Source organism: Trachurus japonicus, chromosome 4, assembly GCF_045865225.1.
Source record: "Trachurus japonicus isolate A0001 chromosome 4, Traja_1.0".
NCBI lineage: Eukaryota > Metazoa > Chordata > Actinopteri > Carangiformes > Carangidae > Trachurus > Trachurus japonicus.
The window spans coordinates 21,500,047-21,527,290 of NC_140910.1; the positions used below are offsets into that span (position 1 = coordinate 21,500,047).

The 27,244-nt window shown below is 41.9% G+C and overlaps 1 protein-coding gene across 4 annotated transcripts in view; it reads right to left on the reverse strand.

Annotated features, from left to right (window-relative positions):
* mast3b (microtubule associated serine/threonine kinase 3b) overlaps positions 1–24,498 on the reverse strand; it is a 35,739-nt gene extending 11,241 nt beyond the window's left edge. The window contains exons 1-11 of one of the 4 annotated variants that reach the window (XM_085774662.1): positions 24,073–24,472; positions 21,408–21,497; positions 14,014–14,102; positions 10,833–10,905; positions 8,007–8,027; positions 7,587–7,665; positions 5,618–5,775; positions 3,951–4,026; positions 2,898–3,107; positions 1,211–1,312; positions 463–595 (exon numbers count right to left, since the gene is read on the reverse strand). In XM_085774662.1, the coding sequence (XP_085630788.1) occupies positions 463–595; positions 1,211–1,312; positions 2,898–3,107; positions 3,951–4,026; positions 5,618–5,775; positions 7,587–7,665; positions 8,007–8,027; positions 10,833–10,905; positions 14,014–14,102; positions 21,408–21,497; positions 24,073–24,119 (1,078 nt within the window). In that variant the 5' untranslated portion in view covers positions 24,120–24,472. Of the gene's footprint in view, positions 1–462; positions 596–1,210; positions 1,313–2,897; positions 3,108–3,950; positions 4,027–5,617; positions 5,776–7,586; positions 7,666–8,006; positions 8,028–10,832; positions 10,906–14,013; positions 14,103–17,144; positions 17,605–21,407; positions 21,498–24,072 lie in introns of those variants that run through there. The other 3 variants (XM_085774663.1, XM_085774664.1, XM_085774665.1) reach the window with 3 other exon arrangements.
* Between the last annotated feature and the right edge of the window lie 2,746 nt (positions 24,499–27,244).

Sequence of the window (27,244 nt, forward strand, 5' to 3'; positions counted from 1 at the left end):
GACAATAACAAAAGACAAAACCAGCTGGTTAAAACACATTTCTGTTACAGTTTGGGTCCATGGTTATGTCTGGGAAGGGAAACAACACACAGAGCAACTTGGCTTTGTTTCCTCTGTTGAATCACACTGTCCTCTACACTGACACTGTCATCCAAGCTTCCAGATAGCACTGCTGTAATTATCTCAAGCAAATGATGTATGATTTTCTCATTGCCATGGCAATACTAACAGACAGTCATTTCACTATTCGTTTCACTACAAGCCGCGAAGAACACTGTGTGACGAATACCTCTTGATTCAGTTTTATACTGTACCACACAGCCTTGACGTCCACGGTGCTAAAATAAGTAACTTGTGCAGTTTTCTCTTGTTCAACTTCACAGCTGAACTCAGACGTGTGAGGAAACTGCAACACTTTGTGAACAGAGTACAAGACGTTGATTCAGAGCCGGTTTCCCTCACCTTCCAGCAGGTCCCGCGCCAGACCGAGCTGGCTGATGATGTACCGCGGGATGTCCGTCTTGATCCCCTGGCCGACCTTGGCGTGACCCTCCGCTGCCTCGAGTAAGTGATAAAACTCTTCTGGATCAAACTCCTGTCAACAGAATTCAAGTCTCATTAGTGTGATGCCGGCTGAGGTTAATATCCTGACAAGACTGAAGTCAGAGAACAAAACAGCAAAGGCAAGTGTTTCATCTGGATCAAGTCAAAGGCAACTGAAGACCAGCTACAGTTGCTATCTAAAGGCATCTATCTATCTGACCTGGGATGTTCAGCTTCCTGTCCAAGATGCTTCAAGTGTAGTCGCTTTTGGTTAACTACCAGTACCAAACCAATTGGCTGTATGAGCTATAATTATCTACCTATCTAGCTATTATGTAGTTATCCTTGGGTTTATATGCTGAGGTCTTGAATTATCTGCGACACTCAAATGTTAAAAAACAAATTGAGCTCAACAATTACGTTTTTCCAGACACAGTTCCCCAATTTCTTTTGGATGATCACATGCCTCGCTGACAACAACAGTCTAAATTGTTGTCTTTTTCCTGCATAGTGAACTTTCCGTGTCGTGCTCTGGTGACACACATGCATTTCCTATGAGAGAATAAAGGTCAGACTCTCATTTCAGTCTTACTTTACCGTCAACGCCTGCCCATTTCAACGTAATCTCATTTTCAATTAGGAAGAGATTTTCTCTTCCACAGCTTACCAAACACTCAAGGAGGCGAGCTGGCCGAGAGATTATGATGAGGATCTTCCTCACCAGCTGGGTGATGATAGTCACCTCCTCGCTTTCAGAGCGCTCGTAGGCCTGGAGAACAGCGGGGGAGCAGGAGCAGAGATAAATTAATTAATTAATAAATCAAAGTCAAAAGACAAGTTTATATACGTGTCACAAAGAAGCTAATTAAGAACATACATACTTAGAAATAAGAACACATAGGTAATGTTGAAAATTGACACTTTAGATCAAATGTGGAGCCATTTAAGATTTTGTATAAACTAGGATACCTAAAATTGTAAATACACCACATTTTGAGACTATGTATGCATCACGGAAAAGTTTTAATAATTTTCAAATATATACGTATTGTGTATCTTTGTTATGTTATATAATATGATGATGAAATGAAAGATTGGGCGCACAAAAAGGATGTAAACGCCCTTTATTATCAAGCACGGTTGTTTAAGTGGAAAATGATTGGTGTGAAGACAGAGGAACATATTTTGATGACCATAGTGCCATTTCCTCCACCCCTGAAATAGACCCTAGCAGAAGCTCTGCATGAAAAATAAATAGGAAGGAAAATGTAGGTTTATAATACACAAAGCAGATGGGTATGACATCAAAATAAATGTGCAAACACATACTGCCTGAAAGAACTGCGTCAGAGAAAACAAGTCGCTAAACTAAGGAATTATTAGAATAATCACTGGGTGGGTGTGTTGAGTCTAAATGAGTCATCCATGGCATTTCTTCTAGACGGCTGGAGTGACAGTCTGTACTAGTGGAGCAGTGAAATACTATATACGTATGTATTTCTCTCCCAGGCATTTGCATGTCATGCAAGTCGGTTTGAATATCAGCGATACACTCCAGCCATTACAGACCTAAGAAAAAATGCCTGAGGTGGGAGGAATTCAGACAATGACTGGAGGCCAACAAATAAAGAGTCTGTGCATTGTTGTCAAATGTTTTTCCTCGTAAAGCTGCTGCTCTTGTATCAGGAAGAGTTGTTTTTTTAAAAAAGGTTTTGCTGCCAAATGAACAAAACCTGTCACAGCAGAGGACAAACCCAAGGCAGGCGAAGTTAGAGCTCTTTAAAGCAGAGTCACTCATATCAAATCACATTTATAAGACGTCTGAAACTTGTCATTTTATTGTTTAAAACTGTCACAGCGTTTAACAAAGTGGCCTCGGCATCCAAAGTTTGTCTTGTGTGTGTGTGTGTGTGTGTGTGTGTGTGTGTGCATGACAGCATTTGTTCCGCTGTATGGGAACAGACTTATCAGTTCAGCTGGAGGTACAGCGAGTCGGCCATGCCTTCTGTCTGACAGCATGCAGAGGAACAGGGGAGGGGGTTGCTATAGAAACTAACATTTTAACCACCACACAGAGAAGACCTGTGACAAAAGTGCCTCTCGCCATCGCTGACAATTTCCACTACCAGATCTATTGTCGTGTGCCTCAGGCTATCAGACAGACAGTTATCGACTGATTCGCCTGATTGCACATTTATCCCCGCCCACCCTCGATCAATCCCCTTTCGTAACTTCATCATATCCAGGTGACCAGTTAGAGAGTTCACACGCAAAGGATCAGGATTTTTTTTTTTTTTTTTGCATCTGTAAAATTATCTCCACACATCCTCTGGCTGTTTTTTTGTTTTACCCACCTCATGCAGCAGCTTCTCCAGCTTCTCCTGCAGCTCGGCGAAGTAGCGGGAAGTCACCAGGCCTTTCTGAGACTTGTCCAGACAGTCTCGGACCAGCTCGACCAACTGGTGCTGGATGAAGCCCAGGACCCCGTCGGCCAGCGGGAGAGAGCTGTCTGGAGAGCAGTGGGTGGCGATGTCCAACAAACGCTCCTCCATCTGGGCCGTGGCCTGCGGGGAAGCACAAGTAGACAATTACACATACACATACATGCTTTTAGGATTTTTTTCTTTTTACTCTTCACGGCACCAAATGTCCGTATTTCTGTGGGTGGATTCATATGGTCGTTGATCATTACTAGCGACTCAGCAATTACTTTGCCACATGCTGAGGTGTGTTCAACACTAAAACTCTGTTTCACTTCCAGACTCCACACTTAGTTTTGTTTACTGAGTTTTGAGAAATTTTGGATTCACAACCAAACTCTAGTTTGCACAGTGTGTTTGCTGCACATAGGGATGGGTAGCTTTCACATTTGAATCGATACCTTACTGACACTCGGTACCTGGGAACCGGTATGGGCGTAAATGTGCATTCAGGTACCAAAATATGGTACCGTTTGACTTCTCATGAATCGATACTCTGTACTTTAGTGGGAATTCGGTCGGTACCCATCCCTAGCTGCACATACGTATATGGTTTCATTGTTTTTAAATATTTTGGCAGGACATCATCACATCATGATGACATATTCACTGTCCATTTTTTAAATATATACTGTACATAGAAAGAAAAAGACAAACGACATGGACCAATAAATAAAGAAAAAAGAAACAAAAACAAAAAATTCAAAACAAAAATTATATGTGTCTTACATATACCAGTTACATCTGATTTTACCAATACATAGTGAAATTCATTACACATGTTGAAACTAAATTAATCAGTTTTTCCATCTACTAAGGAGAGAAATGCATCCCATAGTTGTTGAAAATCAAGTATGGGAAAGGAAGATGCTTTTGCACATATATGGTTCCAATGGGAAAACTAATTGACGGATACCAGGTACGTACCTTTGGGAAACGTTCTTTGTAAACATGGTTCATCATGACTATCTCATTATCAAAGGAGACGCTTGACCGCCCGGGGCTGCGACAGAAACAAAACAACAGATTAGTTCATCTTATCTGATCCACAGAGGCATTTTCAGACTTATCAATACTCGATCCTATCCGTCTCTCCTCTGAGCCATTAGGTTGTGACGGGGTGTTAAAAAAGTGATAGTGTCACATTTATCGAGAAATGACCCCATCAATCGATCCTGCCCAGCTCCACCAAACATACACACATTAGCTCTCTGCTCATAGTTTGGCTTTTGACTGGAAAAGGTTTTTTGAGGTCAATATCTATATTTACACGTTTGATCTCGCCTTAACTCAAGCAATACGGTGAGTGAGGCGAGCACTCGATTTCTGCAGCTCTTAAGCTCCTGGAGCTGCAGTCAGTCTGGATTTCACTGTGAAGTTTTGATGTTTTCTCTTTTAGATGTTTCTGTACAGACAGCAGAGATTTCTTCTGGCCAAAATGTGTGACTCACCGACATCACCCAATTAGTCATTTATTGCAGCACCACCACCGGTTTTTAGACTGATGAGAGGGGTGTTTTTTGTTTTTTTTTTCCTTCACAGATGAATCTTACTTAACGAAGCTTCAAACGGAACAGATGGAGGGAAAACCTATCACATGCGAACAGGCTCCCTAAGCCATTTTTTGTCATGAAAGACGCCTCTGTTCGACTGGATGGCTGCTGCCCAACACACACTGCTGCATCTCCGCATCAAGCACACCCAACCCCCCGTAAACCACCACCACCACCACCACCCTCGCCTACAGTTCAGCAGCTAGATCCCCGAGGCGCTCTGTTAGCTAGCACGCCCACGCGCGGCGCACACACACCATGGTGCCAGAACACAGAGCGCTCCGGCATCGCACAAACAGCGCAGAGCAGAGCCAACAGACAAAAGTTGTCAAAAACCAGCGCAGCTCCACCTGCCTGCCGGCCAACAGGCGTGTGTAATCAATCAGAGTCATTTGAGAAGCCAAATGTTGTGTTTTTGCTTGTGATTTGTCTTGGTCATACCCACATACAGGCATCCTGACATCTGACAGTCTACCAATACGTAATGACAGCAGGGAGCTCATGAACAACACACCACACGCAGTCGCTGTCCAAATCTAAAATGGTGTTTTTTGTTTTTTTCTCCCCCCCTCCTGACGATGAGTTAGTTAATCCCTCAGGAAGGATTACTGGATTTAATCTGTGTAAAATATTCATTTCATCAGTTTAATGACATGCCAAGAAACACTATAAAACAGATGTTTAGACTTCAATACTCGGCTGTAAGGCAAGTGGTTTGATGGGAACATACAAGTGGTGAACACAAGTGTAATCCACAACCCTACTCTCATCTCAGAGTGGATCAACAGGGAAATAATGGACACTTAAAATTCACTGTCACATCTGATTCACAGTTGATAATGCTTGGTAATTCATAACATGTCAAAGAACAAAGATCCACGCAAAGCTTTAAAATGGTTCATGGATGATGAGAATAAGATGCAGTCTATATCTTTCTACACAGACCAACCTTTTTTTCTAAGATAAATACAATATATATATATATAAAAAAAACAATCATCTGTCAAGAACACTAATTCAGATGCAATAAGAAACAAGTACCTGAGGCTCCGGGACCGAGGCCGTATGACAGTCGAGGGCCGTCCATCCTCGTCGGTCATGCTGTCTGTGCTACGGAAGTGTTTGAAAAGGAAGTGCAGCTCATCTTGTGTCGGCTGGTAGGGAAGCTGGTGAAGACGCTCCTGGGAGGACGAGGAGGACTGCACAGCACACACACAGACGGATCCATCAGTCAGGAAAATTTACTTGTTTCCACATTCACCAGTTTCAAATCAGTTGTTTCAGTTTCATCTCTTCAGTCCGGCTCAGAAAAATGTTTAATAATTACACTGAATGATAATAGCTAATAAATTCTTATGGGCATGAAATAAAAACACAGTCTATATGCGTCCTATTACCCAAAATAAGACAAATAATTGAATACTGTGTATTTTTGTGCATCTGTCTTCAAACAACATACAAGTTATCAAAATATTAACACTCGTAACTCATGGCAAAGACAGAACAGAGAGTCAAAACTACTTTCAAAGACCAGCTGGGCTAATCCAGCCTCAAATGGATGATTCAAATGGATGATTAATGAGACAAAGTTAAGCCAAAGAAAGATTTAAAATGTGGCATATGTAGCATTTTGTGTTGGTCAAACTCAAGATTAGAGCCCGAGTACAACTCCCATTTGCAAAGAGGACTCGAGTACTTGTCAGGCCTGATAGTTCAGTGGCATCACTCGGTTCAACAGACCATAAGTACACAAGCATGTGTTCAGACAAGTTAGATAATCCTGAAGGTGAAAGGCCAGGCGGCAAAAGCAACATAGCTGTGTTTGACCTGTGTATCTGAGCAGCTGCCTCTCAACAATTAAATAAAAAAGGAAACTGTTTATTCATACCGCGTTACTCCACACTGCACATTCAACCAGTGTTTAGCTGTTGGGAATTTTCCACTCACACTCGTATTTACTTTCTAATTCATGACGACAGCAGCATAGTGCAGCCTGTGCCAACTAGAAGTCAACATAAGCCCGACCAAATGATCGCGCACCTGTGGAGGATTTCACTCAGGCCGGCGCACATGTCTGGCTGACGCATTTGAGTTTAGAGCTTTTTGGAGTTAGTTTTTTTTTTCAGGTAGTGGCGTAAACAATAATGAAGCCCAAGTATGCATCATTATTTACACGAATGAGCAATTTTTCATTCCGGGACACGGTGTACGACGTTCTCGGCATTTTGTTTGATTTTGCAGCCGACGTGTCCTGAACAGAAGCCGGACAGAGGGACGGCATCTGTGAAGTCTCTTTCTAATGCCCGAGCATAAAGAGGGCAGTGAGAGCCCAGTGAAGAGCCCTATTGTCCACTCTGACCTCAGGGTCTTTATGGAGGTCTACCCAATAAACTTCTATACAATAGCTCCACATGGCAGACTCACAAACCCAGCACCAGCCGCTGTCCCGCTGCAAACTGTTCACTGCCATGCGGCGTATCTACATCATTCAACTAAAATTACAGATTTATTCTACCGGTATGTGACACTACAGTACAGTATATAATATCATTGTCATAACCTCCTTTAAAACTATTGTGATATAAAAGCTTTTGACATTTACATCCTGTAGATTTTGACATTTTCTCTCCCAAAATATGTTTACAGCAACATATTAATATGACAAATAATGTGATGCTGTGCTGAAAGGCCATCATAAAATGCCACTTGAAGCACTTAATCTAAACTAACACACACACACAAACACATTCAGACTTGATCTCCTCATTGACCTGCATACACACACAGACTGTGCGTCTTACTGACTTCCACAGACTGGGAGAATGAGTCATTCAGGCACATGATGGAGGAAAACAATTAGTGGTTTGTCATCTCGGTCTTGGCGTTCTCTGTGGCCCTCATTGCATAAACGAATGTGCTATTTGGGCTGAGTGAGGTGTGAGAATCGCCTGGCCGCCACTTCTCTACAGGGAGGGGGGGATGGGGGGTGTCATGTAATTGGGTGACTTACCGAGACAGTGGAGCTCGGCGGATTGGTGCCATAGCCAGATGAGGGGAGGGATGCCAGGGACCATCTCCTGCCCTCAGCTCTGAGAGAAACGGACATGTACGTTACATAAGCTTCAGCAAAATAGGCATTAGTTAGCATTTCATATATGAAACTTCTTACATAACAGAAGACGTAGGAGTCCTGTGACTACGAGAGCATGAAATGAATGTCTTTTTCCCTTTCCCCAAATCATATACAACAGAGCTCCCGGCGTAATTTCACTCGCAGCCGCTCTTTAGCATTTTTTTCTCTTCATGCAATGCATCAGAAAAATCAATCGGTAAAGATTCAGGGGGAGAAAAACAAGTATGTAGCATCTTGTAGTATTTAAAAAAAGAGAACAGCCAATAGAAATGGTGCGGGAATATAAAAAGCAGCTACCTGTCGGCGCGAGCCAAGTGGCTGATCACGACAGCAGTGGAGAGAGAGAAAGAGAAAAAGGAAAGAAAGCATTTCAGTGAGTTTGGAGAATCTTGCGCGAATGATCCTGTGACCCCTGGCATTCAGCTGAGGGATTAGTACTGACAATGTTGCCTTCCTTGCCAGTTTTCATTTGTCCAGATTCAAGGAGCAGCTACCAAACTAAATTAATTTAAGGATATTAGTTTACATAACAGAAACAAATCTTTCCCTCCAAGCAGAGGTGGGAGTTGAGTCACGCACGTGCAAGTCGAAGCAAATCTCAACTCCTAACCTTCACGTCTCAACTATGGTGAGCATCAAGCAAGTCAAGTTCCCTGGCTGCTTTACGTTATGCCGAGCAAGTCACAAAGTTCTGATGATGAACCCGAGTTTGCACATTTAAATCACTAAAAAGTCAGCAGTCATTAAATTAAATGTTTAGTTTCATTTTCTGCTTTAATAAACAACTGTCACAGCTGCTTGCACGTTTAAATCAAACTGATATTCAAATTTTGTGGAAGCATAGAGTCCATATTTATGAGTGCAAGCCACCCACTGCTACAATTATTATTATTACCGCAGCCAAGCAGGTTGTGCTTTCACGCAACCGTTTATTTTTCTGCAGGAAGTGCTGAGTTGATTTGCACCAAATTTTGTGAGGGAATGGACCATATAGGGCAGGGCAGCTGCTTAGAAGAATTACTTGGCCTTGGCTGAGGTATGTGCTCCTCTAAGTGTGATGCAAGTTATTACTATTAAACTTAATCTCTTAATTGTTCTACAGCATGTTCTATGTTATTGTTGTGTTTTATCCCTGTGATAGCTGGTTTGTGTGGGCAAGACACCAGAAATCTTTTGAGTCAGTCTGAAGTCTAAGTCAAGTCTCAAGTAATGAATATCAAGTCGAAGTAAAGTTGAGTATTTTTGTCAGTGCTGCTCGAGCAAGTCAAGTCCTCAAATTTCCGATTTAAATCTGACTTGATCCAAATCATGTGACTCTAGTCCCTAGTGTCTCCTTCAATGCAGCTTGAGCAAAAGGATCTTGTTACATTCATGTCTGCACTTTGGATTGTGAAACAGCCAAAAAAAAAAAAAAAAAAGGAAAGTCATAACTAAATACAAAAAAAAAGTTAAGCAGTATTATACCATTTGGCATGTTGTTTGCAAGCCGAGTAAACAAACACACATAATTCCCACAGGAAAGATGAACAGAAGCTTCCACTGAGCCATAACATTCAAAATTAAATGTATTTGCAGTATGACTCAGCAAAGTGTTACTGGAACGGATTCACAAAAACATGGTTACGTAAATGAAGAAAGTATCATCGCAGGCTGAAAAAGATCCAGCTTCTTTTGAACAACCGAAAATCAAGAATGATCATCTTCTCCATTTCCAATGAAATTGAACTGAAGAGTCTCATTAAACACAGGAGCAAAGTTAATTGAGCAAACCGGAGCTTCAAGCAGCAATAAGAAGGGTCACTGACTGTTCAACAAGGCTTTTAGTCTTTATTACTGCAGCACCACACAGCGAGTGGATGCCCGAGGAAGTGGCTGTGTGTGGGAACTCATCACTTCGGCATAATGGGTTTTCATGTAGTAATATGTTTGCCTGCAGAATTAGATCTTGATTCATTAGGGTATCAAGATGAGAGCCACAGGGATGCTTTTTTTTTTTTTTTTTTTACAAATGAAATTGAAATTAAAGTGCTGTAATCTTCTGTGGCTCACTACATTAGAGCTACAACATATAAATTCTGCATATCTAAGGAATAATGGTTGGTGCGTTGCCTATAATTGCCACAGCGAGCTACAATGTGCTTTACACCATTAAACTCTCAGAGCAGGCTTCTTTTTCCAGTGAAGCACCTGAACTGCTCATGAGTTTTTAACGACTGTTCTTGGGTGTCTTCAAGGTGCCGCCTCACTCGTGGGCTGAGTGATGTGTGAGTGGGCTTCGGGAGTACCCTCTATCTATCTGCGGTTATCCTGTCGAGGAGGAGTTGGCTGTAAGGAGACCTGGCGGGGGAGGTGGGTGAGCGCGTGTGTGTGTGTGTGTGTGTGTGAGCGTGTGAGTGTGAACACTGAGTCAGCCTCTGACACCTTGCTGCTGGCTCCTCTTCATTTTCCAGACTACCTGCCCCTGCCCCAGCACACACACACACACACACACACACACACACTGAATCCCACAGGAAACCCCTCAGATCATTAGTTATTTATTTCATTATTTTGTGCTTCTTGTTGTTTTGATTAATTTGAGTTTAAGTCCAGGTAACAAAAAGCCACACTGAAGAGACTGTAATTCCTGAAATTTTGATGAAAAAGGCCCAAAATCCTTCAACAGAATCTGACGAAACAGATCCAAAAAATGTCTTTAGTGCCTAGCTCAGCCCCTCCCAACAAAAAAAACAAACGATATCATGAACTTCCACTTAGTAGAAGTTGTATTTGAACTTAATGTACCAAGCAGCATAACTGCTACTATAGTGTAACCCCGGGTCTGTCAGTCCCTCCATAGGGAAGCACACAATTCAACATGGATGGAAAGTTTTAGATGGTTATGTGCGTGTAAGAGTGAACATTTATGTTAAGCCTTTTTCCTACAATCTATATCAAATTATACAGGTCTTGTCTTTCTGAAATAAAGCACCAGCCTTTATACTGAAAGTTCAAATGGAATACAATGTGGGTTGCATAATAACATCACAACACAGGCTAATCAGATTGACATCCTATGTATGTGACAAAACAAAATGTATCACTCCAGGGAGAAAGGATTCAAACAGCAGTGTGTGATAATACCTTCTGGCGAATGGAAAGTTGAGGCAGGCACTGGTCGACACATTTCGGGGGCTGTCTAGAGGGCTGCTCGCAGCTGAAACAGGAAAGACAAAGTTACTCCACATACTATTCTGGCCTGCAATAATAATCTTATGAAAACAGAACAGACGTGGACATATGGCTGCATTTACACATGGTAGATTTCCCAAAAAAAGGATGACATCATGTCTACACAGGAACTCCCAATCACTGCAAAACCCAGCAGTATTAAGCAGCACCTCAGAAAGACCCAAATAGCTTCTTGGTATTACATCTCCAAGTATTAAAGAATCTCTCTATGAGGGTCCTAATTAAGGGGAAAGCCTTGCACAGTTTGGTGTGTGGGTCTGGATACACTAGAGACTGTGGTTCGTTTACATGCAAGTGGTTGAGTACCAATTAGAGCCCAATAGCTCTTTGTGATTAGATAATCCTCAGCTTGATTGAGTTCAAAAGGGAGCACATCCACATTCTGCTGCAACGAGGAGCTCTTGAGAAAAACTCTTTTCATAGAGCACAGCTGCTTCGCGGCATTAAGAGGCTTACACTGTTATGTGCTATTGTTGATTTTAAAAGCAGGAAGAGGAACGCCAACCACTGAGAAATCTCCTGCCCTTCGAGTATCTCAACACTTTCTTCACTTGAATATCTTCACTCCGATGTTAAGTCTCGGCATTAAGGTAAAGATTTATCCTTGAAGTTTTGTAACACAGTCTAGCAACATGAAGCAATGCTTGGTGAGAATATAAACAGGGCTTGACGCTAAGCTTTTTTCCAAGTAGCACTGTGCTACCATGCTGAAAAATTTAGTAGCACACAACATTTTTTAGTAGCACAATAAAAATTTTGTAGTTTTGGTGAAAATATCATTTTCAAACAAATAAAGTAGATTTAGCCTATAATCCTAACCCTGTAGACTAATTTTTAATGTTTTAACTGGCTCTTTGCCTTAACAAAAATCAGGAAAGACAAACAAGGCAAATATGTGTGAGAAAATAGAATATTTACAACCAATATTAGTTTTTAGTTTTATGCTGTATGTGTGTGCATGTGGCCCAGGGGTGGGGGTATTGATGAGCAGTGAACCTATATTTCCCTCAGTATAAAAAGCTGAACATTACATACAGGGCTCTACACTAAGATTTTTTAGGAGCACAATGAAAAATGTTGTAGCAGGCTGTTTAAGCCTTAAATAATGCTGAGGGTCCAACATGACCCATTTTTACATTTGAGAACAGTAAAAACACCAAACATGTTTCCTCAACAACCTGTCACACAAGCAGCTCCATGTTGCCCCTGTGTGATGTTCAGGGACAGGTCAGACAGGGAGCTTTGAGGTTGAAGTTTATATGAATGTTGCACTGTGAGACTGTGACCACATGTCAGCTGTTCTCACCGCGACAAGCGTTTTTTTTTTTTTTGATAGCTCCGCGGTAGCCTCGGAGGCCACGTACCACCTAAGGGCTTCCTTCACCTGGGGCAGAGCTCCGTGTGAAACAGTAAGAGAGACACAGCCCGAGACTGTGTACCGGAGGAAGAAGCAGGTCGAACGTGCACGGAAAAAAAGCGCATCGCACCGAATGTGTGCTGCTACGGTGTCGCCTTGGCGTGCATGACGCGCGTCTACCTTGAAAGTAATGTGCGGAAAAGACGTTACATCTGAACGGCCCCGATGTACACAAGCTTTAATCAATGCGGCGGCCAAAATCACCAAACAGGCAGGGGGGGCGGGGCAGATACTGCTCACGTTAAACAGCATGCAAAGCGGTGCATGCAGTTTCTGTCCGAGTCGCACTGATGCGACTGAATGCAATTTTTTATTCGCACGGGCTATTATCAACTCGCAAATGCGAGCAAAACTGTCGCACTGTCGAGCCCTGATAAAGGCTGAATCTTACTTATTTTCAGTTTTGATCACAATTACAGCTAGACTAATGCACTGGCCTAATATCGGCTTATTGGAGGTTTTTATTTGTCAAACAAGAGACTGCACTTTAGAAATAGTACTTCCTCCATTACAATTTGCCCACCAGAGAGCCGAGACAAAATGATTTTTTAACTGTAAAACATCCTTTTCAGCATCTATCTTCTATCTAAGTTCATAAAAAATATGCAAACATATGGGCTGCATGTCTGAATGCTTTACAGTATGTATTCATGTTTCAAAAAAATATAATTTTACAATAGTGGCTGATATGTTTGTTGTATAATCTTAATAATTAGCCTTAATTTGTTGGTTTCAATTATTTAACTGCACTTTACTGTATCTGTATCTGTATTCAGTCTTCATGAAACTACATAAAGCAAAGAGCAGTTATCTTGAATAATGAAACTGAGATGCTATGGATTCAGTCTTTCTTCCAATTTCACCTTTATTTTCTACATTACTTTTACTACATTTGCAGCAAGACTCTGTAACATAGTGAGAACTTCATGTCTTCACAGTGTAAATTTGTAATATTATGTAGAATATCTGAAATATTTATGTGTATGTGGTCTCTTTAACAAACCTAGTGTATCATAGGAAAGAAGAGTGCAGATAATTGACATTGGTCCATAGCTGTTGTCCTCTAGGTCATCTAAACACGTCTGAGTATTGTGCACTGCCAACCAGATACTGGCTGCAGTGCAACTTGTAAGAGTTGAACAAGATTAATCTTGAATTAGTGAGTGTGGGAGGGAGGCAAGGTGCCCTACAGCTTACAAACAATACATGAGACAAGCTGACACTTGAGCAGCACGCTCCCTATGAAACACTGATGAGCTCATTTGCAATAAAGCTCCAAAGAGTCCTGAAGAATCAGACTGGTTTGACCATCAACACATGTGACAGCTCATTCAGTGTGACAAGAGGAGCAGTGCTGGATGACAAATTCAGTGGTCTTTGTTGGTGTGAACATGTTTCTACAGGGCACAGGGACAACATGAAGCAGGAAGTCAAGTTGAAAGTGAAATTAAATCCACCAGACTGCGGATAACACTTCCTAGAGGCAGGATTATGTCTCTTTTTTGAAAGTTATTAGACCAATGCTAGTAGGATGGAACTGTAAATGGACACAGTCCTGCTGCTGGATGACACTGCTACAAATAAAGAGGAGTCAATGCCAATTCTGGCATGTTGTAACCTGTATTAAAGGTTACGAAACGTTGCAATGCATCTTACCGGTGTGGAGAGAGAGTGGTGAAAGCGGCCGGGACAGTGTGGGTGATGGCGTCCCGACGCCGAGGCTCTTCCTGTTGCTGCTACGACAGCTGGAGAGCCACCAAGGAAAAAAGGAGAAAAGAAAATCAGTGTCTTTAGGTTCAACATCTTCAAGGTATTTTTTGAAACAAGGAAAAATGACTGTTACTATTAGTACTCATCATCAAGTTTGGTGAATCTATACTTGGCAGGTGCATCAACATCTTTCTGTTAAAGAGTTGCACTTTTTCTGTCACATGCATCCTTCCTTTACCACAATACTGTCCGATTTCTCATCATTATGTTTCCATGTTATAACCTCCATTTTTACCGCCTTTAAAGATTGAATTGTATTATGAAAGAAACCCTAAACTGTTGCTTCAGATACACTAGTGTTTGCTACCATAGAAAATTCTTCTATTTCTTGTCAACAGGAACAAAAAGCCATATCGTGAGTCGCTCAGGTTGTATTTATGTCTCTATGTGTGTGTGTTTGTGTTTGAGCAGCAGGTCGAGGACACAAAAGACTTATTACAGGACGGATTAAAGAGACACTTGACCTCTAAAGTAGCAGACTGTGATCCATTAAGCACTGACTGTTGTAGCTCAATGAGCGAGTCTGAATAACAAAAAAAACATCTGTGCTTGTGTGCAAAAGAGAATGGATCTACGCTGGGAGTGATGAAAATGTCTAGTTTTCTGTTTGTGTGTTTGCTACCATCACATCATCAAAACAAAGACAATATATGACTATTCCTATTGAAAATGTAATTTTAATGTTATTTTGCTTACACATTTGTATAGATTCACTGCAATGCCTGGCCTCTGCTTTTGTTTTTACATTCTGCCTTTTTACAAATTCTTGTTAAATGACGACTTATGTTAAATATAACTAGACTAATTATGTTAAGTGTGAGGTATTGTCCATTTAGAAGGAAGGTATGAAGTTGCATGAATGCCAGCAGCAGCACCTTAGTTTTTCTACTCCACTTTAGTAGTCATAGCTAATGATTATTTTTCTTGTTGACTAATCTGCTGAATCATTGATCTATTAAGTATCAAAGAATTTCAATTGTTACATCCCAGAGTCCAAGATGATGTCTTCAGATCTCTGATTTTGTCTGGCCAAAAGTACCAAACACAAAAATATTCAGTTTACTGTTATGTGTGAAAGGAGAAGTAGCAAATCTGTAGGAAACTGGAACTTGAGAATGTGTAGTTTTTATTTTAGCCTAAGAAAATGAAAGAAACTGTGATGATTTGTTATCAAAACAGTGACGGATTATTTTGCTGCTGCCTAAGTAGTTAGCTTGGTCTAATGTGTGGCACCATTATACTAATACACATTGGGTTTTTACATCTATAATGAAAAAGTTGCCGTTTTTAAGGTTATAAATGTCCATATGCAGGAGACTGTCTCTGGCGGTCATCCAGAGTTCATAGTTGCATTTGTACCTCTTGTTATCATATTCGCATCTTGAGCAACTGCGGGTAACACATGTGACAGACAGAATGGCTTATCAACCGCAAACAGACCGCAACTTTAACAAAAACACACACAGTTTATGGTCTAGTTATTAAGACGAGGCTTATGATACTAATGCAGAATAGCTAAGACTTCATCATCTCTGCTCTGCCTATTGAGATTTAAGTCAACCGATATGATTATTTCCGCCTTTGTAGCAGCTCTGCCTTGAGAAATGGTTATGTAACTACGACTCTAATCTGCAAGCAAATGCACGACACACCAGCATGGCCGTGTCAGATGAAGAGGGAAGACTGATGATGGCCAGAACACAAGGGGGGAAGCCTCCTGTCAACAGACTCAAGGCCGGAGGGGGGTGTCTGTGTGCACTGACAGCAACAGCAGGCCCAGCTTGACCCACAGATGTCCACAACTTTGAGGGTGTTTGTGTGTGTGTGTGTATAAAGGGAGGGAAGGAGCAGTAAATAATCCTCCGGTCTTAAAAGGAAGACCTGTGACCTTCCAGTTGGCAATTTTTTTTTACAAAGAACACCAGGACTTAGCTACTGTTCACAAAGGAGCCAAGTCAATTAGACAATTAATTGATCAAGAGGAAAAATTGCAATTTCTAATTCTGACAGTGGCTAAAAATGCTAAACATCTGATAGCTGCCGTCCAGCTTCACTTGCATGATAATTTGCTTCTCTCTTTGTAAACAGTAAGATTAGGCAAGACATTATCAGCAGATGGATGGATTTGGAAAAAAAAAAAAATCATAAATTGCAGCTGTTTCTTTTTTTTCCTTTTTACATTTCTCCATTTTCTATGACAGCAAATTGAATTATCTTTCAGTTTTGTACTGTGTTTTAGACCAAACAAGCTACCTGAAGACAAAGCATTGGGCTCCGGAGGAAATCGTGATGTGCAAATTTCACAAGTTCAAGATATTTCAAAGACTATTAACCATGAATGAGAGAGCTGACAGGTGAATGACTGAAAGGTGGAAGTAACTGATACTTGCACAATGGACAAACCACAGCTCAGTTTGAGTGCTACAGCCTGCAGCAGACAGTTGAGCCCCAGTGTTATCTCTCTAGTCATCTCAACAGTACATAAACATGACATCCAGTCAGCCATGGTGGCCAACAACAGCAACAAGCATAAAAACAGAGGAATGCAACTTAGTATACCTACTATAGACTTCACATTTAAGGTCCTTTGTGTGTATTTAACTGCCACTGGCTTTATGTGCCAACTGTACAGTAACATAAGCTGCACCATGTCACATTGCCAGCTCAACAAAGAAACCTGCAAGTTGCGTCTCATATCCAGGTACTATCATGCCAGAATGTGCTTTTTTGGAGCAAAACACCGAAGCTAAATGTTGTATCTGCTTTCAGAATATGATATTAGACGGACAAAAGCTGCGTAGTTTTAAACACAAACTCCTGCGACGTTGTGGCTGCTACTGAGAACAGAGGATTAACTAACTGGCCAGCTTGTTTTTAACATAAAAGAAAGCAACAGAAAGGCCAATAAAACTGACTTAAAAACCACCTGTGACAAATACATTGTGCATAGCAGGCCTACAGAGGTTTTAACACAGAAACTGACAGTCAAACTAGCGCCAACTCTTGGTGATAACTACCTTTTTGAGCGCTTCAGCAGCGCTCCGGGAACAAAATGTGACTTGTTCTGACTCGGCACCGAGGAGCAGCAGTGACTGGGGTCCGACATGCTGCTGCTGCTGCTGCTGGGGGGATTTTTTGTTATATATCTGGAACAAAGTTAATGTTGGGTTTCAAAAAACTGAAGCTGGGGTCGTTGTAAAGCCCGCTCCTTCCTCTTCTCCACCACCACCTCCTCCTCCTCCTCCTCCAGCTCTTCTTGCTGCTGCTGCCGCTGCTCTCCCCACCATCGTCTCGCTCTTTTGTATTCACCCCGGGTCTGTCTGTCACACAACCGGCGGCCGCTACATCCTCCGCTGGCTAGAAGAAGTCCTCCTCCTAACCCCGAAACATCACCTCCATGTCGGTCGTGTTTTTGTGTGTGCACGCAGCCCCGTTCAACACACAGCGGACGGTGAAACACTAGTGTTTGGCCAAACAACACAACACACTCTGTCTGCTGCTGCTGCTGCTGCTGCTGGCGGCTGCGTGCTGCTCTGATGCTGCGTTCAAGTGCCGCCTGCGAACCTCCGTTTTCACAATGCTGCGAGAAAAAAAATCCACCCAAGATGCATGCTACAGCCAAAGACAGAAACTAGATATGGTAGTAGTAGTAGTAGAGCAGGGGTGTCAAACTTATTTTAGTTCAGGGGCCACATTCAGCGCAATTTGATCTCAAGTTGGCCAGGTCGATAAATGATAACATAAGAACCTATAAATAGCTAACAAGAACTCAACTAGCCTACATTATTAAGACGTTTATATTAAATGAGCTATCCTTTTACAAAACCGGTTATGAACAACTTGAAATTTCCTGAAACAAATGTCTGCAATTTCAACAAAATTACACTGTCTTCTATATAATTTTCACAGTTGGCAAATTCATCCCATGGTTATGGCCCAGGGGCCACACGTTTGACATCCCTGTAGTATCTTTGCTACATCGAACTATCATGATCTACCATTTCAAACCCTGATTATTTTTCTTCGGTTATTGCTACCCTATTGTTGAATGTTTTGTTTTGTCCAACCAACGGCCCAAACTCAGACATACTCAGCACGACATTTTCACATGTCAAAGGGTATAACAAGTAGCCTAAAAACTTTGGCATTCCTGCCTCAAAAGGACTGGAGTCCTGTTCCTGTTTTGGTATTGTGTTTGTACCCAGGGACCACTATAAAATATCCAGATGTTCAATTTTAATAAAAAATCTATAAGAAAATAAAATTACACACATGCATAGCCTACTTTGAGTTTTGATGAAGCAAAATTCCTGAACAAACTATGGCATGTATAAAATACACTAAAGAATGAGTGCATTATACAAAGTTTAGGTAGGGATTTACCTCTAATCTATGGTATTTTGTAACATAAACCTGTAGAGACTTTGGTCAAAACCACTGTCACTTTATTTAGAGGTTCATTCGGATGCTCACCGTTCAATATAAAAGTTGTAAATGAGTCAGAGTTAGGTGTTAAATATATAAGATAAGATATTCCTTTATTCGTCCCATGATGGGGAAATTTACAACAATATACAGAGAAATAATCAATAAATTGGCAGTAGTACCAATTATTCAAATATTTGTGTTTCAGCATGACTCACTACTATCCGCAATTGTTTTGAAGAAGCAATTTTGCCAGAACAGATCAAAACACGGAGGCTGCCAAAGGTGTAGGAGTGAAACTAAGCTCCACACAACACCAACTCCCATGTTAGTGCTACAAAACTACTAAAAGTTGAACATCGCCAGCGCTTTAAATAACTTTTTTTTCTCTGTTTGTGTACATCTTGACTATATCAAGGCAACATCAGTTTGAACACAGCAGAGTGGTGGAAACTCTGCTGTAGATCACAACATGGTTATGAGTGCAGTTAAATCTTCTGTGAGGCCAAAGTGAAAATTATATATTCTAAAGCCGTGAAAGACAGCTTCCTAAGTCAAAGTGAAATCATTGTCTGAACCATTTGCCACAGAAACCTCTTTTCTTTTTTTGGCATGTAGTCATATAGGACCAGTTTCCTACAGAACTTGAACGCAGCATAAGATGTTGTTGGGTTGTACCATCAGCACTCTGGTAGAGGGAGGATCCCAGACAAACTTTTTTAATAGTGGTACATTCCACATACAATACCTAGCACGTGTATGTGTACACCCACCAGAACAACAAAAAAAATGCTATAGGTGGTGAAAGTGAATCTGTCTAAATCTAAACATACATAAGGACTGTATTCTTATAATCAAGTCTCTCACTTTTTACATGGTAGATATATTAAAACATTCAGAAAACATAACACAAAGTAATATATTTTAATATTTCTACCTATTGCAGTGTTGTGTTTACACTGAGAAGAAATAATGTCTTCAAATGCATTTCCTTTTTATCAGCATCTAATAATATGATTGTAATAGTTCTGTTTTAGTATAAATGAGCCTTATTGATGCTATCAGCTATACTGTCACTAGTCTCCATTTTATCAAATGGTCTAAACAGTGAAATAATATCCCACTTTGATTATTATGAGTCATTCTTGTGGTTTCCCAGCAATTGCTTTCCACTAAGGAATCAGGTTGAAATTGTCCTCATATTTGCTCACACAGTCAGGTGAGGTCACAGTACTGTACCGGCCTCTGAGGTCAGAAACAGGTCAAAGCTCATTAGCCACATCCCACAGTGGCTTTAGCCTAAAGGGTTGTCATGTTGTCCTAATACAATGCCTGTTTTTTTTAACAGCTTCTACTAAAGATGGCATGCTAATGAGATGTCAAAAAAACCATACACTGGCCCATACACTGAACATGAAGCCTGTACCATATCCTTGTCATAGTAGCTGTGAAGATATCTCTGCACAAGACAAACTCATATTGGTCAATGGTCGGAGCCAAAGGTTGATGTAGGGAAGCAGTTTACTTGCATACAAATATAGAATCAGATGCAAGAGAGTGAACATGTTTCAGGGTGATGAGGCAACACAGGGGGTGAGGTGGGGTCTCAAATCCACAATGCTGTGAGGAGGAATGAGCTCAACAAATGCACAAGCTATCTTACTGTGGCATCACATGTTGAGAAATTGTTTGTGTATCACAATGGAGATTTTGATTTATTTTTTGCTTTCCAAGGACGATTTGCTCATTTTTCTACAGAGCAAATGGGTTTCATTACTGTACAGCGTGTGGTGTGACAGCCAAGCACTGCTCACACATCCAGAAACATGCTGGATGTAGCCGCCTCTGTTTGCAGTGTTGCCTTCCTCCACACAGCACCCAGCACCGTTGCCAAGCAACCCACATAGACTTAGAGACAACTAATATATGATAGCCGAGGTCCTCACTAGTGTAAGAGAAGCACGGTGACGGTAATATTAAAAAAACAACAACAACTGAGTGCATATATCCTCTATTTACATTTCACACTTTCTGAATAATCCGTAAATGAAAAGCCACTCGGGTCAGCTGTTTTATTCATCTTTGTGTACAGGTTTCCCCTCATCCCCATCAACCTACGATGTTATTATTATGAATTCGAAAGAATGTGTTTAAAATCAGATGGGACTGTAGAGATTCAAAAACATACAACAAACATTATTTAAAGCACCAGAGCAGCTACAAGACGGATTTCAAAGCAGTATCTAAGATTCAGGTGGCTATGATAGTCTGAGTCTCGTGGCTTTTCTACATGTTATGTGTCATTGCAAATAATGGCATGTTCCTTCCTCCTTCCCCTGGAAATTAGCCACAACACCCTTTTTTAACTTAAGGCATATGAATTCAGTAACTAGTAAACCTACATGTTTCATTTGAAGAAATTTGAAAAAAAAATTAATATTGCTTATATCTTAACGTCTGGCCACAGATGTTCAAAGACAGTAAATCAGTCTCACAAACATGGCTAAAATCGAAGTACCGGTAGATATTTTATTTTTGGTGACTACTGCTAGTTGGGGATTAATACAGCATATTTATTGGTCCAGCAGGTGAGTGTATGTGGGCTTGATTCAAAATAAGCTACAGTGGCCATGTCCAATGTAATGAAGGGACCTGTCACACAGTGCAACACTGTGTCCTCTAGGAATAAGTTACATCAGGTTTTGGCTACACAGACCACACTTGTTAGGTGGATCAGCCAATTGTTGCTTTTGTGTTGAATTGACTCACTGATGATAGATTTTTTTTTTTTTTTTTAGTTACCTAACATGTTCAGTTTCATAGAAAACAGTCTGCGTGTGACCTGTCTGTCTTACCTCCAGGGATGAAGTGTTTGTAAGGGGCTGCAGGGGCTGCATGGGCTGCATGGGCTCAGGAGGGTGGGGCTCTGGCAAGTAGGTGACAAACTGAAAGGCAAGAAATGTTCGCATGGATTAGTTATCTGACCCTGCACCTCAAGTGTGCTGTGTCGCGCTGGTCGTGGGTTAGAGAGGATGACATCTGTCACTGGATGGATGACCTCACCGCTCTTAGAAGGTGGCTTGACACAACTAACTGACATATAAACTCACTCCTACGCCACAGGAAGTTGGCAGCTAAGTGTCAACACACCAGGCAGGAAGTTTCGTTGTTGCCCAGTTGTAAGCTTGACTTTAGAGGAAAAATATCATTGTCCATGTTTAATTGTTCCAAAAGGACAAAATTTGGATTCATATGGACACAAAATCCTCAACTGAGCTCATGAAATGAATATAAAGTTCTATCTCACATCTTTACACAGCATCTTCTTGCATGAAAGTATGCATGCTCAGCCATCCTAAGGGCTATACCTCACTGATGCTGACCTAGCGCTGAAGCCGTTTTCTATTGATTTCCCTGCTCAAATGAAAGCTCTGCCTTGTGGGCATCACAGTGCTGCTATTGTCTCAGTGCTGCAGAGGCTTCTCAGTGCTAAACACAGCACTAATGAACGTGTTGTCATAGTAATGCAGGGAGGATGGTAGGAAAAAAAAACAAAAAAACAACTCCTTGCACAAAGACTCACTCCACATTCTGTAGTGTCGGCTCATAATTACACAACAGATGCAACTCATTGTGCTGAATTTCATCCCGACACAATTTTCTCCAGCCAGACCCCCTGAACCGCAGCCCTCAACGATGCTCGAGCGAGCTGTTGTCCATCATTTCCACTTTGCATTCGCAATGTCTCAGCACTACACAGACACTGCTGTCCAGAGTGTAAACTGAAAATCTCATACTGACTCAGCGGTGGTTCACACTGTGTTTCTGATTTGCTCAGATGTTCAGTTCACACACACACAGAGAGAGAGAGAGAGACTCTGACACTAAAGCGCAGCAGCAGCAGCAGCAGCTAGAACATTTCAATAGCAATATGGTAGCAGGACTGTCCTTACTGCAAAAACAACACTTATATTTAGGAATAAGCTAATATTCCAGTTACTCTGAATAAAAAAAATATATTACACACTTTATTGTCCTTCCCTGGGAGATAATTTTAAGGTTTATCTAATTTTACCTGGATACAGCAAAGGTAGTATCGTCAAATAAAGTTTTTTTTTTTTTTTTACAGAGAGCGAAGTACCTGGATGCTTGCACAGCAATATCCAGGTTTGATTTACACAACAAATCTTGACTGATGCATCAATCAACAGATGGACACATCAGTAAGACCCTGCCTGAACCCCTCCCCACCAGTTGCGTCTGAAACCTCCTCAGTATCTCTGCGCGGGAGCAGAAGCTATACCAAGTACAGAACCTAAAAATGAAAATGAAAGGAAAGCAGCGCATGCTCTGCTGAGATGATCCACAGTGGAGGCAGATGTATGGATCAGAGGATGGGGATGTGAGCATGGAGCTCCTACGCCTTATGGATCAGCATCTAGTGGGCAGCAGGTAGCCCCCCTTCCTCCCTTCCTCCCTCCCCACAAAAAAAGGCTACATTCACTCCAGGGGATGAGTGGGTGGATATAAGACTGCAGCCATGTCCTTTGATGGAGATAGGGAGCATAGATTAGCAATTATAAAGATATAAAATATCTCATCTTCTCAAGTTCTACAGACTGAAAGGCATTGTGTCCGTCTTGAAGTTGTGGGGGTGAGCATGTGATTCATACAGGAATCCTGGAGTGAGATCTTCATGTGAGGTTGGAGAGGGGAAAAAAGAGACAATAGAGCTGAAGAAACGCAAAACATCATGAGGACAGAATCACGCTGAGGCATGAGGTGTACCTCCAAAACTGAGCGAAACACTAAACCAGGCAACTAATAGTTTTGAGATAAGTAGGTAATCCTACTCAATTTTCTATTGTCTAAAATTTAATAATAATAATAAAAAAAAAAACACACACACATGCACAAGTTCTTCTCTTCTCTCACAAGTTTGTTGTTTCAGTGGTTTGGTTTTTACAACTGTAACCAGCTGTGAATTGTCAAACACAATAAGAGTTCAAGGCTGGAAAGCTGATTTCTCTACACTGAGAGGGGTAAATGAGTTTAAATATTAATAGGGAGGCAGGGAAGCTGCCAGGCTTGATGATACTGAGAATAGTTTCCACAGTCTAACTTCTCTGGTCTTCTCCTCAAAAATACAAAAACACAAGACGCTAAACAGCCAAACCTGTTAGACAGTGGAGGCTTAAGCAAATGCTATCAACCTGACAGAGAAAACAGGAGTTTGTTTGTTTGTTTTTTGGATTTCCACCCTCCTCGGTTGACCTATCTCCAAGCTTTAGTGTTGGTGACTGGTAATAGGCTGGATAACAATGGTTTTGAACAAACAGCCACTTTATACGGGGTGAAAAAAGTCTGAGTGTCAACACTGTGGCACCATCAGGACATGACCACATAAATACCAATATCTCTCTGTTAGTTTCACATGGCAGCTCGCGGTTTCACATCCGCACCAGAAGATGAAAACACCACCAACAACAACAACAAAAAAACAAAGAAAGCAGAACTTACTCCAGAGTCAGAGAGGGGATCTTCAGTTTGTCTCTCCTCGACTTCATTCTTGCACGACACCAAGCGGGGGCTTCATTTACCACCACGCAGCGCAGCTCCGCTCGGTCTCACCGCCGGGCTTCCAGACACTCATCCCTGCGGTGGCTGACTAAAAATAACCCCCTTTAACTGAGTATCGTTTACCGACAGCTTCAGCGGATTCCGGGGAGATTTGTTTTGGGGTTTTTTTTTTCCCCCCGAGAGGGAACCAAGCGCAGTTTTTTTTTTTTCCTGTTACAAATGAAGGCGCAGCAGCAGTTTAGTGCGTTTCTCCCTCCTCGTTTCGTCTCCAAGGCGCACCGGAGAGAGACTGCCACAAAACCGAAGGGAGCGACGGGTCACCGCTAACCTCCATGTGACTGGTGGGAAGCGAGGGAGAAGGGGGAGGGATGTAAAGGGGGGGGAGGGAGGGAGGCGAGAGTTTGGTGTGTGTGTGTGTGTGTGGGGGGGGGTCTACCGGAGAGGGGTGGCTAAATGCGTTTGGGTGGTGGGTGACAGTCAACTAAGGTGAGGTTGGGTGAGGATGGAGGGGAAAGTTGACGTGCAGGCTGAGATGTAATTTACAAAAGACACACACACAAGAAAAACACATTTAGGTTTGGAGGTTTGGTGACTGCACGGGTATTAATAACAAAAACAGATTATATGTCTCGCGTAAAATGAAGTTATACTGTATTTTTTTTTTTTAATGTTTCATATCTAAATCCCATCACTGCCTGTAATTGTCTTTGTATGGAACAAGCAGATGAAGCAGCAGCAGCAGAGCCGTGAACACTGGCAGGCTGCTGGTCGTGATGAGGCTGGGGAATACCTTCGCTGGAAACCGTGACAGCTGCCACACATGGTGCTTTTCTCACTTTCTGGCGCGCGCGCAGCACTGGATGTGGGCGCGCGTGTATGTATGTGTGTGTGTGTGTGTGGAGGCACCTGTTAGCCTTTATTTTCTGACTGATGATAATTAATTGCAAGGAGGCAGAGTAAATTTCCCAACAAAGCCGTGTGTGTGTGTGTGTGTGTGTGTGTGTGTGTGTGTGTGTGTGTGTGTGTGTGTGTGTGTGTGTCCATATCATCACATTCCTCCTGAGCCTCTGCAGTTTAAGCACAGTCTATATCAGCACGTGCGGGCATGAGGCTTGACACGTTTCTCCAGCATGCTTGAAAGTAAATTTCCCAGCCCTGTGTAGGAGTGCGCTTATGTGCGAGTGAGTGAGTGGATGTGTGTCTTTGCAAGTGCATGCTCGAAAGTCAATTCTCTTGTATTGCTACTGCAGGGTAGGTGTGTGCGTGTATGGGCGTGCGTGCATGCGTGTGTGTGAGAGAGAGACACACACAGAGAGACAGAGAGAGAGAGAGGAGGTGGGATATAGAATAATTGCAGACTTGAAAGTCATTTTGTAAACATTTAATCTGCAGCTTGTGTGTGAGTGTGAGTGTTGTTGTCACTATTTGCATCTCAGCTTGGTTTCTATTGAATGCCTGCATCTCCAACGGCAACCAGTGACATCTATGGCATCAGTGTCTTCCTGGTTGCTAAGGAGCTGGTTGGTGATGGTTTGCCTGGTTGCTATAGGACATGAGCTTGATCCAAGTACCACACACTTATCAACGAGGAGTTTATTCACACACACACACACACACACACACACACACACACACACACACACACGCGCGCGCACACGCACACACACACACACACACACACACACACACACACACACACACACATTATTGTTGATTTGACCAGTATGTAATTGTTTACTGTGACATCATTCGCCATTGTTCTTCTCTTGTGATTGATTGCAGGAGCAATGACAGTAGAATCAGTATCAATGAGGAGTTGTAGTGTCCATTTACTGTCTGATTATTACTGTTTCTTTGAAGAAGCAGCTTTTACTTCTTCTTTTTTATATAGATATGATGGTTCAAACGTAAATCTGCTATATAAAAAAAACAGTTTTCACCACTTGGGGGCAATGAAAAGGTGGAAAACACTGACATATATCACAAAGAGAAGATTGTGAGTTGGCTTTGCCTGTGCATCTGAAACCACCTGTTGAACCTAACAAGCAAGAAAAGAGCAGTGTGTGTGTGTGTGTGTGTGTGTGTGTGTGTGTGTGTGTGTGTGTGTGTGTGTGTGTGGTAGGTGGTACTGTAGGCAGTGACTGGCGGGTGCATGGCGGCGTGCAGTGATGGTGGAAGGATGGAGGGTGGCGGTGGGAGGAGATTCCCATTCCCGACTGCTCAGTAATTGTTTTTGCTAGAGCAGCATTTAATAGGAGAAGTCGGTATCTCGCCGTTACCATGGCAATAAGGGCTTTCCTGCTCTTCCCTTCCCATCAGCCCCTGTGTGTGTGTGTGTGTGTGTGTGTGTGTGTGTGCGTCCCTCTATTCTCTCTGCCAAGTGAGATGAAGCTTAGCTAAACGCTGTCTCAGTCAAATCAGATTTAGGGATGAATGCGCTTTAATCCACCACCAGCGTTTCTGATATTACATCACAGTTTGTCAGCAGTCTTCTCTGCTGCACGTAAGAAAACAAACTGTAGAGATCACAGTAAATGATTGCAATGGGCAGATTAGTAGCTAGTACATGTAATCGAAGAAACTGTGGAGCTGCATCATATTAAATAAGACAGACCTGTGTTTTTGCAAAGACATATCATCATGTCTTTCCACAGAGGTTTAGAGAGGATGTTTGTGGCTTTTCGTGTGCATTTGTTTTTCTTCCTCTTGTGTTTGTTTGTCCTCATTTTGTTGTCCGTGTATGTTTGTGTGTCGGCTGGGTGTGGCCTCCTGGGTCCTACTCACGTCACCCTCCATCCACACCTGCAGCATAAAGCCCCGGCCAGATCACTCCATCACATCAGCATTTATTGTACATACACAGCAGTACTTCAATATTAACCTGAATGAGCTCATACGATGAGAAATTAATATACTATAGATGTTACTAATGCAAATTCACATTCAATCTTCGCTGGATTATTGATGTACAGTATGTATACAACTTAATCGAATTAAATGTTTTTTTGCAGCATTTCTTTAGCAGTTGCCAGCTTCTTGGCAAGCATGTCCTGGTTTATGGTGTCATTTGTGGAGGGAGGGAGAAAAATGATATCATTAAGTGTTACACTTA